The sequence below is a fragment of the Monodon monoceros genome, unplaced genomic scaffold, assembly GCF_005190385.1.
Source record: "Monodon monoceros isolate NGI ecotype Baffin Bay Population unplaced genomic scaffold, NGI_Narwhal_1 Super_Scaffold_1, whole genome shotgun sequence".
NCBI lineage: Eukaryota > Metazoa > Chordata > Mammalia > Artiodactyla > Monodontidae > Monodon > Monodon monoceros.
The window spans coordinates 65,203,147-65,222,706 of NW_021703765.1; the positions used below are offsets into that span (position 1 = coordinate 65,203,147).

The following is a 19,560-nucleotide window of genomic DNA, read 5'->3' on the forward strand; positions in this document are numbered from 1 at the left end:
TAAAATTGTCCTTATTGATCTGAATGCTTTTCCCTTTTTAAGTTATTAGTATGCTTTACACAACTTTGCTTTAGAACATTTTGGAAATGTGATATACATAACTGTCGCTGAGGAAAATGTCCATTTGGTTCAGAAAGTCTGTATTTTTTTAGTGAAAAATAATATCCACTGCCAAAAACAATGAGTAATTGAGTATATGCCAGATCTGAAACCATAAAACTGCACTGTCAGAACGAATGTGGGGCCTCCTGTGCTCCCCGAGTGCAGTGTCACATCAGGCCCCAGGGGAACGGCCTCCGAGCAGCTGAGGCACAGCTCCGGGGCCCTGGGGCCAGTCACATAAAGCAGGAACAGAAAGAAATAAAATGCAGGCCAGGAATAACCTGTTTAGGAATTAGATGACAGGAGCATGCCAATAGTGGTTTATGCCTTGGAGAAAGCACAGGCCACCACAACCCACGCTGTTACTTGCATGCCTTCCCTCTGCTAGGTCCTGGACTCAGAGTCATGTGTATTTTACTCATCTAATCTTCAAAATAACCCTGAAAGGTAGAGATGTGGAAACCAAGGCTCAGAGGAGAGTCATTTGGCCGTGAGCTATTAAGCGAGTAATGATTACAACCTAAGCCGGTATGACTCTGGAGGCCACATTCTTTCCACTAGATTGTGTTGTCTCTCTTCTTGGGAGAGATATGACATCACATCAGCAAGAATATTTGGTGAGCACCTGTTACAGCCTCCACAGTGCTAGATGTTGTGGAAGATTGTTAAAATATATGGCTCGAGGAGGAAAAGCCCCAATAAATTCCATCAGTACCCCTCTGTAAATAAACATACAGTCCCAGTAAAATGAGGGGGCCGGCTGAGCAAACACAGCTTTCAGAGAAACCCTCGAGTACCCCTCCACCTTAAGTCTCTCCTTCAGAGATTCCAGAGCTACCCCTGTGCTGATATTTGAACAGCTTAGTCCAGTTGGGAAAACAAAACTGCTCACATCAAGCAAGAATAAACAATCAAAAACAGGATTCTGACCATGCTAATTTGGGTAGTCTAAAAGGGTTCAATTAGACAAAAACATTAAATGATTGTAGTGGAAAGAGAGAAAAGGTAAAAACTGAGCCGGCATAATTCATATTATTAATGTTCATCTTTTCTTTGGCTACCAGCTAAAGTTTAAGGTTTCATTTTAGCTCTAAAGTGTTAGTGACGTGCTGAGATGTGTCTTTTTCAAGGTGAGGTTCAGCCAGTGCAATAGAAACACGGTGCTGGGAGAGACCCTGAGGCCTGGACAAGGCTGCTGATGCAGGGTTTCAAACAAAAGGTCCACTTCTGGGGAGCCCCTTCCCAGCTGAGAACAGCTGGGCCGGGAACACCCGCGGAGATGGGCCCAACAGTCTCCAGAGCTGGCTCTGCCTGCAACAAATGCTTCCTGGATACCATCGCAGCCTGCTTACTCCCGGGGCTTGGGATTTCCCAAACTCAAAGAAGAAAAGAAAATGACTTGGAGCTAACAGCTTGAACTGCAGACCCTCTGTCGCCACTGAGTTAATCCTTTGGTTTCTACAATGTCAAAAAGGCAATCCTAATAATTCAGCATACTATCAGAATTTCAAACTCTAATTCCCAAACAATCCACAAAGAAAAATTCTCAAGGATGACCTCAACAGTAGCCTGGATCCATCTCAAGGTTCCCGCTTTTAAGGAAATAAAGGAAATAGGGCTGTTCTGAAGTACTGGACAGAAATGGCACTGGTCTTGCCATTAGGAGTCCTAGATTCAAATCCTGTTTGGCTCAGAGGGTAATCCTCATCAAATCACTTAACCACTCCAGCTTCATTTTCTCATCTGACCAAGGGGAGCAGGCGGGAAAGGACATACCACCTGCTTCATAGAATTGTTGAAAAGGTTAATAAGATAATGTGAATATAAGTGCTGTACACGTACCAGGTACTCAATAATAACTGAAATAAAAGCTAAAATGTTTAAAAATCAGTGCTGACATTAAAATGCAGAAAGTGCTGACAAAAACGAAACATTTTCTATAATTGAGAGACTGCTTTGACCACTACTGCCAAAGTGCCCTTGGCTTTTTACTCAAAGTCTGAACTTTAAAAACTCAGTCTGAACTTTAAAACTCGAAGTCTGAACTTGAAAAACTCTCATTAGGGATCACAATCGGAAGGTTTCAAATCCTGTTTGGGGGGTTGCACCTTTGTAAGGAACAACAAATCTGTTTTAACAAAGTCAGGGTATCATTTAAATAAAAGGAAATTGAGTCAGTGAGACTGACCGAAGTTCCCATATGGCAGAGGTGCCATTGCTGGCATCTTAGGCTGGTCTGGGAGAATATGATACAATCACTAGAGAACTTCTCACGGATTAGGAGGGAGAAACCTCACCCCATATCCCTAATACAGAGGCTTAAGAAGTTATGGAGAAATGTTTCCTTCTGACCCTCCACACTCCCCTCAGCCTCATCACTATCTTCTTGGGTCAAGTCTGTACCCAGAACATTATCTGGCCCCATCTAATTCTTCTCGGACCTCATCTCCTGTCCTTCCTTCTTAAAACTGATATCTCAGCAACACTGATTTTGCTTGGGAATTCAGTGTGTGTGTGTGTGTGTGTGTGTGTGTATACGCATGTAAACTGTTCCCTTTGCCCAACCCTAACACCTAGAACCTGGCTGCTTAAAGTGTGGTCCTGCAGTGACAGCATCCCAGGGGTGTCTTAGAAATGCAGAGTCCCAGATCTGTCCCAGAACTACTGAATCAGAATCTGCACTTTAAAAAGATCCTTGGTGATGGTATGTACCTTACAGTGGGAGAAGCCCTGAACTAAGACCCCACTCCTTCCAGAAGCCCTCTGACAAAGAGCAGCCCTGCCACCCATCGTGCCAGGGCAGATGCCCCCCTTTAGTGCTCCCATCCTTTTGCTCATCTCACTTATTACAGAGTATCTCACATTTGCTGATCTGTTTATATGTCGGCCTTCAGTCCTAAACTAAGGGCTCCCCACAGGCTGCAAATCATGCCACCCTGTGTCCTCTACTTTGTACAAGGTCTGGTATATGGTTAGAGCTTAAATAATGTCATTTGTCACAGCTAATGACTTCTAAAGTCCTTGTGATTTTAAACTCTAATAACTAATTTTAAATAACTAACTCTAATAACTAATAGTTTTAATAACTTTAAATAACTAATAGTTTTAATACGTTTAATAACTAAAACTTTAATAACTAACCTTAATAAATAACTCAAATACCTGTGAGTTATATTTAAAAAGTACTACAATTTAGCTTAGTCATGTTACACATTTGAATCCAGATACTTTGAATGTATTTATACATTCACTTTTAAATTTTTTAAATGTTATAAAATTTTTTAATATTACAAAAATTATTTTTATAATTGAAACTTTCAAGTATACACAAAAGTAGGAAAGAATATGAGGCCCTTACCCAGCATCAACAAATAGCCACTTTTAAAAAACCATTCTTGGGCTTCCCTAGTGGCACAGTGGTTGAGAGTCCGCCTGCCGATGCAGGGGACATGGGTTCGTGCCCCGGTCCAAGAAGATCCCACATGCCACGGAGCGGCTGGGTCCGTGAGCCATGGCTGCTGAGCCTGCGCGTCCGGAGCCTGTGCTCCGCAACAGGAGAGGCCACAACGGTGAGAGGCCCGCATACCGCAAAAAAAAAAAAAAAAAAAGACTCTCTGTATATGTAAATGACCATGCCATTATTGTACCTAATAAAATTAAGAGTGATTTCTTAATATAATCTAATACTCAGCCTGTATTCAAATTTCCCTATTTCAAAGATGAATTTTTATAGTTGAGTTTGTAGAAATCAGGTGAATATTTAACAGCAAACCAAAAATAGCTCTCAGAGCCAACATGATAAATATCTCATGCCTGTGGCCTCAGGCCCTAATCAGGTATGTGAAAAAAATTATATTTGCCTTTAAGTGTCATTTGCAGGTTCTGCTCCCCCTCAACTAGATTACTTACTTTAAAAAACTGTACAAAACTTTTATAAGAATCTATAGGTGGGGCTTCCCTGGTGGCGCAGTGGTTGAGAGTCCGCCTGCCGATGCAGGGGACACGGGTTCGTGCCCCGGTCCGGGAAGATCCCACATGCCACGGAGCGGCTGGGCCCGTGAGCCACGGCCGCTGAGCCTGCGCTTCCAGAGCCTGTGCTCCGCAATGGGAGAGGCCACAACAGTGAGAGGCCTGCATACCACAAAAGAAAAAAAAAAAAAAAAAAGAATCTATAGGTAAAAGAACAAAACAAAAGCCATGCTAAGCATTTCACAGCATGTCCCTCAAAAGCAATAAAATAAAGAGGAATTGGACTGGTGAGGATGATTATTTAACAACAGACAGATGCGCAAGGGGTGGACATTAAGCCAAATGATTTCTCCCTCAGTAGCCAAACCAATAGGACTTAGAGATTTAGAAGGCGGGACACAGAGGAGTGGTAAACTTGATGCTGTTGGAATTTCCTTTTAAAAATCTGTATTTCTGCTCTCTGCAATAAGAACGAGGTTTCTGAGAAACATACTGGCAGAAGCAGTTTAAACAGCAAATCCAATTACCTCAGAGTTGTTCTTTTAACAGTAAGTTCTGATCCGTGTTCCGTAGGTCAAGAGCACAGTTCAAATCTCTCTTTGCCCCCTTCTGAATCGGGCTTGTCTCTGCCTCCCTGCTCCTTTTAGCTCTCTACGTAACAGATTCCGGTCTCCACACAATGGCCCACCATTCAACCACACTCAGCTTTGTCCCTAAACATTCACTCCCCCTGGCTCCTGCTGGGTCTGTTATATTCAGATATGAACTTTCCAGGAATCTGATCATGTCACAGGCCTTTTCCTGTATGACAAGTTCAATGCTAATCATGAATAGCAGGCTTCACACAGAGGGTTAGCATTATTCATGAAAATGATGACTCCACATCCAGAAATAGGGCAAAACTGACCTAAAATAGGCAGGCTGGATCTCAGTTGAGTCCACCAGGCAATTACCAAGGTCTCTTGCTGCAAACAGCACAGAAGTTTTTCTCAACTTTGTTAATCTGACACATTAGAAGCACAATGTCCTTGCAGACTCAAGGTCTGAGGCTCAGCTTCATGGGAAGCACTGGTGCCCACAGGGTGAACAGAAGGGTTTTCCGAAGAACCAAAGCCAGACACTGCTCATTCCTCCCACACCCCCAAACCAGGGGCTCCCCAGTTCTCATTCCCAAATTCTGTATGTCTCCCTACCCTGACCATTTCAAGACTGGCTTTAGAAGCTTTGAGAGAGTTACCAAAGGGCCTTAAGAAAAATGATATTTAATTTTTCTTTTTGGGGACAGTGAGGCACATCTGACAAATATTACAAATTAGAGGGAAATTTAGGTGGTTCATACTGTTTTGCTATAATTCTCTCCTCTGGAACTTAGTCTCAGTGACCACATGAGTCCACTCTCATTGGCCCAAATTATATTTTATAAATGCGAGTTGAGGATTATCTTTCCAAATAAAAGCGACCGGATTGAAATCCCCTCTTCGCCATTCCTGAGAGAATGACACAGGCTGGTACTAAAAGACTATCTTTGTGTAGAACAAATGGACCAAGGAAAATCTGCTTTCCTCTCCCCCTGCCCCTTCCTTTTTTACATAACTAGAGCCAAATGAGATGTTTTTCACTTTAAAAATTTGATTAAGCAGCCTGGGCAAAAGCCTAGTCTTCTGGTCTTTACTGTTTTCTCAATTTGGGGGACTGAATCAAGGTATATCAGGTTGGAAGGAGAGCAAAGTGAGGGTCTGACTGCCAGACAGTCGTGACATGTGGAAGTTTAGTTCATGAAAGGTGAGCACTGGTCCCCTTGAGGCAGAATTCAGACCGCTGTGGTCGGCAGGAGGGAGAGGGTCGCGGGTCCCACATGGACCTCCATACCCTCTCCACACACACCCTCCTGCCCTGAGGAGTGGGAGACGAGGCAGGGCAAGGGGCAGGTTTAAATCATAAGGAAAAAGAAAAAAAAACAGGTAGAATTATTATGAATGAGCTGTCCTTTTCTTCAGCTCTAGGAACTGAAAAACCTTGTTCCTCTGGCATATTTAAGAAGATATTATAAACACTGCATTAGTGTTTATAATATCTTCTTAACACCTTACAGTACCATGTTTGATTTTGGTTCCTGTACTCTAAATCTTCCCACAACAGTTTCCACCTTGTTTTAAAGTATCTTTCTAAGATCCCCTGCCACATCACATATTCCCTGAGGGTCAGGGTATCTTTCTGCCTTTGTACCTTACAGATAATAAACACAGAATACGGGAATGAATGAATGAACCAGTTAGAAAACAGGTCTTGTGCTAAAAGACAGAAGAAAGTGGGTTTTCCAGTAGTAGAGAGTGACAAGTTGTGAGTTATCATAAAATAACAAAAGAACATATTTATGCTAATGTGAGGAAAGGGACTATCACATTGGCTTTGGAGGATATCTAATTAGATATTTACTGAACACCATTTTTCAGGAGACATATCACATCAAATCTAAATAGTAAGCAGTATCATAACTTAGTTTTACTGTCTATAAAGGGCTATTCATTCATTCTAAAAAAAAAAAATTTTTTTTGGCGGCACCATGTGGCCTGAGAGATCTTAGTTCCCCGACTAGGGACTGAACCTGGGCCCCAGCAGTGAGAGTGCTGAGCCCTAACCACTGGACCGCCAGGGAATTCCCTCATTCTAAAAAATTAATTCCCCAAAGTGCAAGGTACTTTTTTTTTTCTGGACTGCTATTGAGCTGGTGCCATCTCTATCCAAGAAAGAATCAGCATGAGGAAATCAAGCAGAAGCAGAAATTGTGGTTGGGCTTGGGCTTATCCATCAAGGGAATGGGGTCCTGAGAGAACCTGAGAGTCCCGTTTCTGAAAACCTCCATAAGAGAAGTGAAAATCCTCAGCCCAGGTGGCTCCTCCTTTCACCTGCTTCAGGAAATCCACCTGCCTGCACTACCTGCCCCCAGCAGTGGCCTCCACTCTGCACGCCTAGTGCTCAGGGTCCCGAAACCTGCCATGGGTGCATTAGAGCCTTACTCTGGCAGGTGGGAATCTCACAGTACTTCCAGTAGACACCATCCTCGTGCTCCGCCACGTAGCACCAGGGGCTCACATCACCGTCTGGGTTTCTGTGGAGGGAAAAGGACACACCTGGTAACACTCCCATTGTTTTAAGTCAACTGGCTCATTGCTTTTCAGTTTTACCAAACGCCCTTCACCAAAAACAAACAAAAAAAAACACTTCAGCTTCTGTGTTGTTTCTAATAATTCGTATAGATTTTAATGCCACCTCTTATGAAGAAGAAAAAAGCGGTAATACTACAAGAACAAAGCTATCCACTCCAACAGAAACTTCAGCGTTTGAGGGTGGGGGTAGGGAGTGAGCAAAGGTGAAATATGTTTACACAAATTCACTGCAGTGTAACCGGGACAACTAACCACTGAACAGATGATGCCAAACAGCACTGGCACCTTAACCATGAACACGGTGGTCCCATGGCTGGGAGAACACAGGTGCTCGCAAAACTACGGATAAGAACACGAATGGACCAGGGACTTCCCTGGTGGCACAGTGGTTAAGAATCCACCTGCCGTGGAGAAAAGGGAACCCTCCTGCACTGTTGGTGGGAATGTAAATTGATACAACCACTATGGAGAACAGTATGGAGGTTCCTTAAAAAACTAAAAATAGAATTACCATATGACCCAGCAATCCCACTACTAGGCATATACCCAGAGAAAACCATAATTCAGAAAGACACATGCACCCCAAGGTTCACTGCAGCACTATTTACAATAGCCAGGTCATGGAAACAACCTAAATGCCCATCGACAGACGAATAGATAAAGAAGATGTGGTAAATATATACAATGGAATATTACTCAGCCATTAAAAGGAACGAAACTGGGTCATTTGTAGAGACGTGGATGGACCTAGAGACTGTCATACAGGGTGAAGTTAATTCAGAAAGAGAAAAACAAATATCGTATATTAATGCATATATGTGGAATCTAGAAAAATGGTACAGATGAACTGGTTTGCAAGGCAGAAATTGAGACACAGATTTAGAGAACAAACGTATGGACACCAAGGGGGGAAAGTGGTGGGGGGGCATGGTGGTGGTGGGATGAATTGGGAGATTGGGGTTGATATATATACACTAATATGTATAAAATAGCTAACTAATAAGAACCTGCTGTATAAAAATAAAAAAATTAAATTAAATTAAATTAAATTAAAAAAGAATCCACCTGCCAACGCAGGGGACACAGGTTTGAGCCCTGGTCTGGGAAGATCCCACGTGCCATGCAGCAACTAAGCTCTGCACCACAACTACTGAGCTTGTGCTCTAGACCCCGTGAGCCACAACTACTGAGTCACATGCCACAACTACCGAAGCCCGCGCACCTAGAACCCGTGCTCTGCAACAAGAGAAGCCACTGCAATGAGAAGCCCATGCACCACAATGAAGAGCAGCCCCTGCTCGCCGCAACTAGAGAAAGCCCACGCGCAGCAATGAAGACCCAACGCAGCCAAAATAAATAAATAAATTTTAAAAAATATAATAATAATGTGAATGGAGCGAACGGTCAGGATGGAAACTTGGTGATTAGAGTCAAAGGCCCTGAAGATACGCAAACCCCCTTTACTTGGCAATTTCTCCTTTAGTGCTATATTCTAAGGAAATCTTTACTTACAAAGATGTTCACCACAGCATTTTCATAATGCAAAAAAGATAGAAACAACAATTAAGGATTGGTTAAACAAATATGTCCATATAAGGGAATGCTAGGCAGCTGGTAAAAATGTGGTGTAGAGACACATTTATTAATATGGAAAGATATTCACAATGTCTTGTTAGGTTTTTTTAAAAAGGCAGCTCTAAAACATGATGGATGACAACAATCCCATTTTTGAAAAGATATATTTAAGGAAGGATATGCACCAGACCTTGAAAGTATTTATCACTGGATGATGGGACTACTGGTAATTTTAATTTTTTTCTTTTCCAATTCTCTTTATTTTCTCATTTCTTCTACAATGAACACTGTGTAATTTTTAAGCAATAAAGTAAAATTCACATCATGTAGTCTGCACTGACAAGCTTTCACCAGGATCAGGCCAGTCAACTAATGTTTGATAGAAATGGGTCCTATTTCCACGTCAAAACACTAACTTCTCAGAGAATTCTGAAAAAAACTATGCCAAAGAGTTTCACTCAGAACATACAGTCCTATAATCCTGGTACCAACTTCTGATACAGCAATAATAATTGCAAAGGACTTATTCCACATTTCTAAATGAGTGGCTTGGAATAAATGCCTTTAAGGTCTTTTCAACTCAGAGATGCCACGACAATAATGGGCAGCACTGCTGAAACAGAGCAAAAGATGGCAGGGGTTACTGGACACACAAAAGCCTCGCCTCTCTTCGCTGCTTTTCAAGCTCCTTTTATTTGGACTCAGAACACTGGAAACCTGACACTCCGGTTAGGCCGGAAATGGGCATAAAGACCCTGCAGCCGGAGCTCTGGAGCAGCCCCTATCAGGCCTGGGAGGGATCAGCCTATTGTGTGGCCCAGAAGATAAGCTGCCCTGAAGCACAAAGGGTCCTTTTATTTTTTGTGCCCAAAGGCAGGTACCAGTGCCAACCCTGCTGTCCCGGCCTCTCTGCCTCCCCCCAGTCCAGATACGTGGAGCCAGAGAAGTGCGTCCCCATCACTAGCCATCTCGCAGACATCTCAACTGGGATGGGTCTGGAAACATCGCATAAGACAAACATGGTGTCGGATGTCAGCTGAGAAATCAAAGTCGGAGAATTTGTACAAAGCCCTTCTTTAAACAGTTTCACTGTCATTTTCCTCCCTCTATTCAGTGTTCAGCTTTGATGTAGTATTTGGTAAAGGCTTTCGAAAACAACTGTTTGTCATCAATGTCAAAACCATTTTGAAAAGCATCGGAATAGGTTAAAAAAAAGAACAAGCAAATTCATCTTTGACTCTGCTGCAGTGCTAAAACGAAAGGCCCCAGCTCTCTGATGTGATAATAATCGACAATTTCAGTATCCCTTTTTTTGAAGGATAAATTGTTAGTTCAGGTCTGGTACATTCCATCAAATCAAAGGAGAGGACCGCAGCCAGCCAAGGCTCAGGAGGAAGGTGGTCCCCCGGCTCTCAATGTTTTCTTAATGGATATTTACTGGTGCATTTCTGAGAGCCTAGTGGTAAACTGGGTACTAATCTATAAGAAAAGATTTTCTTGTCAGATATGGAAATTTAAAATTTACCTTAAAATCAGGAGCATGTCTGAGAAGGCTTGCTTGATAGAAGGCAACAGAATAACAGAATAATATAATAGAATAAACCAACAGCCTAATACCAAGAGACACTTTAGAACAATAAGATAAGTAACTATGTAAAAATAAAAAACAAACACTGGTTTCTCTTCCTAAATACTCTTCCCAACCCAAGCCAACTATTCCCATGAATAGGAAAACTAGGGGAAGGAAATAAGCCAGAAGTGGAGTGGGGTTAATTTTTTTAATTATGCAAGAAAAAAATGAATGAACATGTATAACTTTGAAAATAAAACATCAAAGAATTCTTTAATGAGCATATGTAATGTTAACAATAAAATACAAATGATAGCGAAATGTGAAATAGCATATATACAAATTGTTACCTCTGGGAAGTAGGCCTTGTTGGAGAGGATTTGGGAGGAAAGAGGTACAATGGGGACTTTTATTTAAACAATATATGTATCTGTTGTGTTTGAGAATTTTTTTTTGGAAAAACTTTTAATACTTTTATAACAAACAAATAATACAATGTAACATATAAAATATAGCAATCAAATAACAAACTAAAAAATAGTGCAACAGCAACAATGGGGGAATGACCAGTTGGTACACATTAGAACCAAGGTGAAGCAAAGAGCTGAAGGCACAGGGATAAAGATAACATGGACTACAGGCCTTGAGACTTCAAGATAAGCACAAGGGTCCTAGGGTGTTAGCAAAGGTACCTGGAGAGGGCAGTAGGTAAACACTGTGGCCCATGGAATGCAGGTATAAATATGTTGTCTCAGCTGGGTCAACAGTGCCATGGTTGAGATTCCAACATTCTGATAGCACTGGGGGCACAGTGTGTAGCTCAAAGAGTAGCTTGGTGATCATTTTTCCCTGTCCCAATGGCTCAAGAGGCTGCCTTTGCACCTGTCCTATTAATAATTAAATTCAACACATGGCTGACCCATGAGTCATGTTACCAAGATCCTGGGTATAAATAGCTAAAACGTAGCTATAACCAAGGGTGCTCTGGTCCCTACTGACCAGTGATTCTCAACTTGTTTTGGATCACTGACAACTTTGAGAATCTGATCAAAGCCATGGATCATCTCTCCAATCACAAGTACATGCTTGAAGCACCATGGGTCTCAGCCCCTGCGAGGGTCAGACAGGAGGTGAAAGAGCAAAGGAACACCTTAGTCTGTTGAAAAGAAGGAAACAGCACAAATCTGATGGCTACAGCTGCTCCCAGAGCAAGGTGGTACTGGGCTGGCAGGAGGTGGTACAACGCAGGGAGGGCAGCTTCCTTTGCTCAGAAGCAGAGGGAGGTTTGGGTCACAGATGGTGCTCTGCTTGCCCATGACATTCACAGCAGCTTAAGAAGCTGTGCTGTTTGTGCACTGTCTTCTGGGACAACTAAGAAAACCCTCTCAGAGAGACATGGAAGCTATGAGAGACATGGAAGCTATCAGATGGGAAAGCAGAGCTCTGAAAACCAGTATCAAAGCAACCCAAGTTGAAAAGAGTGGGTAGATTGTGTGTGTGTGCGCGCAGTTTTGGGAGAAAGATTTTTAAAACAGTAACAAGAAAGGCCTTGTGAGTTGGGCAAAGAAGACAAAGGAGCCTTCCCTGTTGTGAGCAAGGCCAGAAGAAATGGGAAGAGGAGACCAGAGATTTTTTTTAAGTACTGTGAAACCCCATCTTACCTGCAGTAGTTATGCTCGCCCAGGCCCCCCTCCCCGTTGGGGTATTTCAGAGTGTTGTATGGATGCTGGAAAGTCTCGTTCCAGAACAGACATGGCTTCCCGCCTTGCAGTGCTGTCCAGTTCTGTGTTCCCCTATAATCCGCACCGTTGGCTGTGAAACATTCTAGGAGAAAGAAAAGACAGAGCAAACTAATTTTCTGGCAACATCTGTAGCTTCCTCCCTCTCTGCTTGATGTTTTATTTGTTTTGTTTGGACCAAGCTAGAAATGGATAGTGTCTTGCTGATCCTGGACACAGTGGATTTAACATTGGTAGGGCTGAGGAAATCTGAAACGAGGTACCCTCCAAATGCTAGGCTCATCTTGGCACTCGCTTGTCTACAGACACTAGGACATTTTCCCCTGAAGTATACAGATCCCAACTAGGATATAAACAGGGAGCTGAACGGTAATGAAGCCTATGGAGTGAACCGGGAAACCCCCAAATCTGGGAAGAGTTGGTAACAGCCATCCGTGAGGAACTCTGGGTGCTCGGAGGGGGTCACTGCTCTCGCCAGCATCTCTGTGTGGTAACTAGAACCAGGTCACCAGCTGTAACTGAGCTCTCCCCTACAGTCTGAAAGGCTGCACTGACACTTGGATTTAATAAGACCATCAGATACAGCAACGTTTTGGAATCCCAATCACACAAGTCTGGGAATGACTCACATTCCCCGCTAATGAAGAACAGTCCTCCCCACGCTGTTTGAGATAGAGGTGCCACAAAACAGACAGTCAACAGGAGGGAACAGGGGCTGAGTTGGCATTTTCTCTCACCTCTTTCCGAAATTCCTTCCTACAGGACACATTCAACATGGTCTGAGGTCCGTTTAATAAAATGACAAAATCCTTGCAGGTGCAGCAATGTGCTTCTAAAATCTGCCTCTCAGGGACTTCCCTGGTGGTGCAGTGGTTAAGAATCTGCCTGCCAATGCAGGGGACACGGGTTCGAGCCCTGGTCTGGGAAGATCCCACATGCCGCGGAGCAACTAAGTCCGTGCGCCACAACTACTGAGCCTGCGCTCTAGAGCCCGCGCGCTGCAACTACTGAGTCCACATGCTGCAACTACTGAAGCCCGCATGCCTAAAGCCCATGCTCCACAAGAAGAGAAGCCACCGCAGTGAGAAGCCCACGCACCGCAACGAAGAGCAGCCCCTGCTCGCCACAACTAGAGAAAGCCCGCGCATAGCAATGAAGACCCAATGCAGCCAAATCAAATCAAATCAGATCAAATCAAATTAAATCTGCCTCTCAGACTTTGGGGGGGATGGGAACTTTAGCTGAGAGGATTTCCCCCCACATGTTGCATGCATTAAATTCACAGAGGTTCATGAGAAAGGCACAGTACAAAGAGCAATTTTTAAAAATTAGCTTAGTTGAAACTGACAGATAGAAGCACTTCAAACACTTTTTAAAGATGTATCACTAGGAACCTGACAATCTGGGGGAGTTACACTAACATTCTTAGCTTTATTTCTTTCCCTCTCCTGGCATGTGCTGACCCATGACTTCCGGTATGAAGGACTCTCACTGCCGGCTCCTGCTGCAGTGCATGTGCCTCCTCTGGCCTAAGCATGTGCACAACACAAGCACATCTATATTCTGAAAGATATTCCTTTTACTATTTGAAATCTACCTGCTAACCATCTCTCTTCCTGTACCCCCTTCCTCTCCCTATCTGGGCCCTGCGTTTTGTCTGGAACAGCCAGGTTTTATGGACAGCCAAAGTAACCTGGACTCCCAGGCTGCAAAGGACACCCTAGCACTTTATCGTGCCTGGTGTGACATTTACATGTTACGAGAAGTGCAACTCATCATGTTCCAAGACAACCGAGCCCTCCACCAAGAGTCTGCATAAATAAAAAAGTTCAAAGGTAATTGAAGGAGGCAGCTCGGTATAGCAGAAAATACACTGAACCAAGAGTCTAAGCCCTGGCTTCTTGTCCTGCACCTGCTGCTGACCAGTTGTGCAACCTTGGACGAATCACCACAGTCTGCATCACCGCTGATGTTTACAGAGTGTTCTACCGTGTGCCAAGCTCTGCGCTAAGTGCTTTACATCAACTCACCACCAACCCAGTGGGGAGGTCCCTTAATACTCCCATTTCACAGATGAGGCACCTGGGGCACTCGAATACACTCTATACTGCCTCCGATAGAACCCTTCAGCATCATCCTTGCTTTCCCCATGCTCTTCCTCACCCCCATTTCTGCTCATCAGCAAGTCCTGTTGACTTTCTTCGAATATGTTCCCTGAAACCCCCCTCTCCTCTCCATCTTGGGTGCTGCCACCTTCTTCCTGTTCACCATTGGAGGACAATATGGTCCTGTTCAGGTCTCACAGCTTCGACTTTCGTGCTCCCGCAATGCATTCTCTGCACAGGGCTCAAAGTTCCCAGGAGAACGTGAGCACTGGGAACAAAACCGAAAGCCGTCATCCTTGTCTGTGAAGCCCCCTCGATGTGGCCCCAGGCCCTCCCTCCACTGGGCCCGAGCTCTTCCCCTCATCACGTGTTGTGCTCCAGCCACACTCGTCTGCTTTTAATTCTGTAAACACACCACGCTATTTCCTGCCCGAAACGTTCTTTCCCTAATACTTCCCATCACAGACTAAATATTACCTCCTCAGAAAACCCTTACCCACCATCTCCACTCCTGTTTTTCTGCCCTTCATTTTCTTGCTTCATAGCATTTATTATCACTAGGAATATATATGATCTGCTAGAGAGAAAGAAAGAGGGAGAGAGAGACTCGCGTGTGTGTGTGTGCGTGTGTGTACCACACCAGAGCCCTACCCAATCCCAAGGTTAGAATGGGACCTGGGAACCTATATTTCTAGAAAGCTGCTCAGGTGATGATTCTAAGAACATCAAGCCAATCTTTGCCAATTGCTAGAATTTTAATTGCTATGTGTTAATACATCTTTTTCTCCTATCAAAAGTGGTTGAGGGTGGCTTGGGAGCCAGAAATGCTGGCCGACCACTGGAAGGCACTGGAAAGCCTTAGCAATAGACAGCAACCTGCAGGGCAGTGGGGTCGGTGTTCCCGGAGACTCAGATGACTTGATTTGTAACACAAAAGAATGTGGTAGCCATCCACACAAGTGTCAGCCCTCAGGAATGGAGTGAGGTGGCATCTGAGACAGGGAATGGGTAAGAGCAAGCCTGTTTGCTTTAGTCTATTCCTCCTAGACCCAGTCTTATTCTTAGCTATGCTAGGGAAATGGAGGCAGTGTTACCAGATTTGACAATTATTTTTTTAACAGACTTGTCCAGTGCATGTCAATTTTGGGGGGGGGGGGAAAAAAAACAAACTTGAACGTTCTGGATTAAAGTTATGTGTGCATCTTGATTTCATCAGAATACTGGTGTGTGCACTAGGTAATGAGGACCCTGCCTCCCTTGTTTCCTACCACTATGAAACTGGCCTAAGCTCTGGCTAGACAAGCAAGGAGTGGATTAAACCAATAAAAAATAAAATATCACATGGCTGGTTGTAATATTTATGCATTCAGTGAAAGAGAACAAGCAAAGGTGATAAATCTAATGTCTACGATATTATTCATTAATTCAACAAATATTTACTCAACACTATGTGTCTGGCACTGTTCACAGCACTGGGACAGCAGTGGTGAACACTCTGTGTTCCTAGAGCGCACATGCTCACAGGGCTTCACGCTCATAATACACCAATCAAAATTAACACTAGCCAGTGAGAAGTGCTACAAGGGAAAATGGAGTTAGGGGACGGAGATGGAAGGGTGGGGGTTCTCTTTTAGAAGAGGTGGGTCAGGAAAGGCCTGGAGAGGAGACGAGGGGAGGACGAGGGGAGATGTGGACAAGGGGAGGAAGCGAACAACGGAAAGGACACGGGAAGGGCATTCCAGGCAGAGGGCACAGCCAGTGCAAACCCCCCGCAAGCAGCAATGTGCTGGGGAAGGCTTGGGGAACTGTGAGGCAGCTCCTCTGATCCGACCAGGTAGGGTGAGTGCAGGGGAGGGTGGTGGGAAATGAAGAGGAGGAGGCAGGCAAGGCCAGGACATGTAAAGTCTTGAGGGTCGTATAAATTAGATTTTGGCTTTTGTTCTAAGAGTGACAGGACGTCATTGGAGGGCTTTGAGGAGAGAAATGACACGATCTGACTTATCTTTTAGTAGAACTGTAGCTGCTGGGTGGAGGAAGAGCTGTGTAGAGACAGCTAGGCACTCAGCAGGGAAACCAGTTAGGTGCCTACTTGCAGAAGGATGAGCTGGAAAGAAGGATGGCTTGGGCCAGGCTAGTAGCTGAAGGATAGGAAGAAGTGGCCGGATTCCAGATGTATTTTGAAGGTAGAACCAAAAGTATTTGCTGGGGTCCCAGAGAAAGAGGAATTAGGTACAACACCGAGCAGCTGGATAAGCGGTGTTGCCATTTACCACAATGGGGATGACCCAAGAGGCACAGAATATCTTGGAGTGGAATCAAGGCTTTGGTTTTGGATAGGAAAATTGGATGGAGATACAGAGTAAGCAGACGGCTAGATGAGCCTAGAGTTGAGGAAAGAAGCCAAGGCTAGATCCAGAGTGTGGAGGTAACAGCACCTGTGTGGAGAGAGGACATCTGGGGCTGAGCCCTGGGGCCCTGCAATGTTTCAGGCCTGGAAAGAGAAGGGCCCAGCAGTGATGTGCAGCCTGGGAGGTGGGAGAAAAGCATGTGGGTCTCAGAAGGTAAGGGAGAAGGTGTTTTGAGAAGAGAGGAATAAGAAGCTGTGAAAGCACCTTTATTTCCTCCCTGTCTTCTCCAGTTGGAACCCATTCCATTCATCTCTGCTGGACCTTCCTCTCCATCAGAAATCTTTTGCTTTGGGGATTGAATGAAAACAGCCATTAAGTTAGACACAAGCCTGACAAAAACTTAAATACAGAAGAAAACTCCTTAATAAAAACTTCCAAGGCTGGCATCAAAGCACTCGGGATTAATTCTACTTTTCTAAGCTGGCGATTCCTTATCTTTTTCTCCAGCACCAAAACCCTCCAAAATATGGCATATGTCATTTATTTTTAAAAACTGGAGATGCGGGCTTCCCTGGTGGTACAGTGGTTAAGAATCCGCATGCCACAGAGTAAATAAGCCCGTGCGCCACAACTACTGAGTCTGCGCTCTAGAACCCATGAGCCACAACTGCTGAGCGCACGTGTCTAGAGCCCGTGCTCTGCAACAAGAAGCCACCGCAATGAGAAGCCTGCGCACGGCAACAAAGAGTAGCCCCTGCTTGCCACAACTAGAGAAAGCCCGCGCCCAGCAATGAAGACCCAACGCAGCCAAAAATAAATAAATAAATTTATTAAAAAAAAAAAACCTGGAGATGCTAATTTCATTGAAATTCTCTGAAGATATACGGAATCACATTAGGGTATACAAATCTTGGGTGAGAATCTCTGAGCAAATGGTTTTGTGCAGACCAACTGTTTTCTGCAGGACCTGCTGCTGCATGAAGGCCTGGAGGTCATCCCCATGGTAGGAAGATCTGAGGACAAAGACCATGTCTGGGTGAAAGTTCAATACTCCCCATTGCTAATAAAAGCAAGCTTGAGTTTTCTCTCATAAAACTATTATTGTTTATTATGTTTGGAATTCAGAAGGGTCGGTATAAAGACTGACTGACTTGATGGCATATATATTCAAAACTTTGATATTTATCCCTCAAATTCTATAGGCTCTCATACTCGCATGCTGGTATGTAACATTATTTGAAGATTTCAGTTGATTTAGAGGCATGACCTGTAGAGGACCTAGAAATATTCCCAGATACATTTTCCACAGTACAATTCCCAAAGTCTGTCTACCTAGTGATTTAATGGGCAGTTATCAGGCTACCATCAGGATAGGAAAAATATGTATGGTTTGAACCCTATGTTGAATCCCAGCATTCAGTGGATAAAAAGTAAGGAAAAAAAGGTACATGTTTTTCTTAATCAAAATTTAAACTGTGGGATGAAACACATCTTTGTTTATATATGCTACTGAAATCACATAATTCAATATCTGTACTTATTATAAGTGAAGAAAATGCCAAGTTAAGAGAACCAGGCAGTTTAACTCCTGACAGGTTGCACGTGCACTGCATTTTTAAAGTTCATATTTAAAACTATAATGATGTGTTTTAAAATAATCAAAACTTGACATATATGAGATGGTGGTAGGAAAGCAAAAGACATTCTATTCCTTGATAACATTTAATAAAGTTGAAGAATAAGTTCTCAATGAAGCTCTATAACTAGGTCATTCCTAACTACACTGTTTGCCTGAAACCACACTATTGAGGTTTTTCTCATATTGAGTCTTGAATTTTCCCGGTTTTCTGGTAGCTAATTACTAGTTAGATCTCTATTATATGATGTTTGTGAGAGTCACTGTTTTTAATCCATCAAAGCTGACTTTCTGTTCCATGTAGGACCACTCAGCATCTCTATTGATCCTATGTTGGAAGAATCTGGCTGGTTTTAGCCCAGTTTGAAATTAACATGAATCAATAAGCATTAAATTGAATTATGGCATCTTAAAATAAGAAGGCAGAAACATTTTCCAGTGGGAACATCTGTTCTTTTAAAGACATCTATAAAATTTGGTAGATGGGTAGATTATAGAAATACAAGGCTTAGTGGAAAAAGCTCCCTTTAATATACAGAGGGCAACACAAGAGTGTCGTCAGATGTTTGCACAACACACCTGATGCTCTGTTGGGTTTCCAGTACAGACTGGTGTCCAGTGGGAACTCATGGGTAGGTCTTCAAAGCCTATGGTCCCTGGCAAAATCACCTTTTGCCCTCAGACACTCCAAAGCACTTCAGGAATGCTTATTTCAGTTATGTGGAACCCCACGGTAAAGAGGTACATGGCCTTGGGAAGGCAGGGGTTCCCAGACTTTCCCATCCTAACACAGCAGAGCCTGTGAGAAGACACTGTGTGTCTTTAACGCCGATGGCTCCCCAAGGGAAGAGAGTCCCATGATTACATTGAGGCAGGCGATCAGGTCTAGATCACCTAGATTACTTAAGAGAGAGGGTAGGAGGGAGGGGCCTTCTAAGCACATGGTACATATTGAGAATCACTGGAAGAAAGGGGAAATGACACCAGACGAGTAGCTGACACTGCGGGGTTTGAAGAAATCACCTGGATTTGGGGCTCCATTGCTTCACTGGTGAAACAAGGGGATTTGAGACAGGTGGTCTCAATATCCCTTCACACTAAACTCTAATTTCAAGATTCTAACAAAATAGAACTGAGGCTCAAAAGTCTGAGGGAGTGTGACAGGAAAGGATTGATGGCTAAAATCTCTCCCAGGCTTAAAATTCTCTAATTCTACCTATTTCTCTAAGTGAGAATTCTATGGAAAAAAATAACTCACCTTTATGTGGGCCCTCCTTCTGAAGAGGCATTTAAGCACTCTTTTTGTTTAGAAGAAACTACATCTTCAACAAATAAATTTCAAGAAAAAA

General features: G+C 43.6%; 1 protein-coding gene across 1 annotated transcript in view; it reads right to left on the bottom strand.

The window, feature by feature from the left end:
• KREMEN1 (kringle containing transmembrane protein 1) overlaps positions 1-19,560 on the bottom strand; it is a 63,509-nt gene that overhangs the window by 33,164 nt on the left and 10,785 nt on the right. The window contains exons 2-3 of the mRNA XM_029232226.1: positions 12,045-12,207; positions 7,089-7,180 (exon numbers count right to left, since the gene is read on the bottom strand). Coding sequence (XP_029088059.1) covers positions 7,089-7,180; positions 12,045-12,207 — 255 coding nt within the window. The remainder of the gene's footprint in view (positions 1-7,088; positions 7,181-12,044; positions 12,208-19,560) is intronic.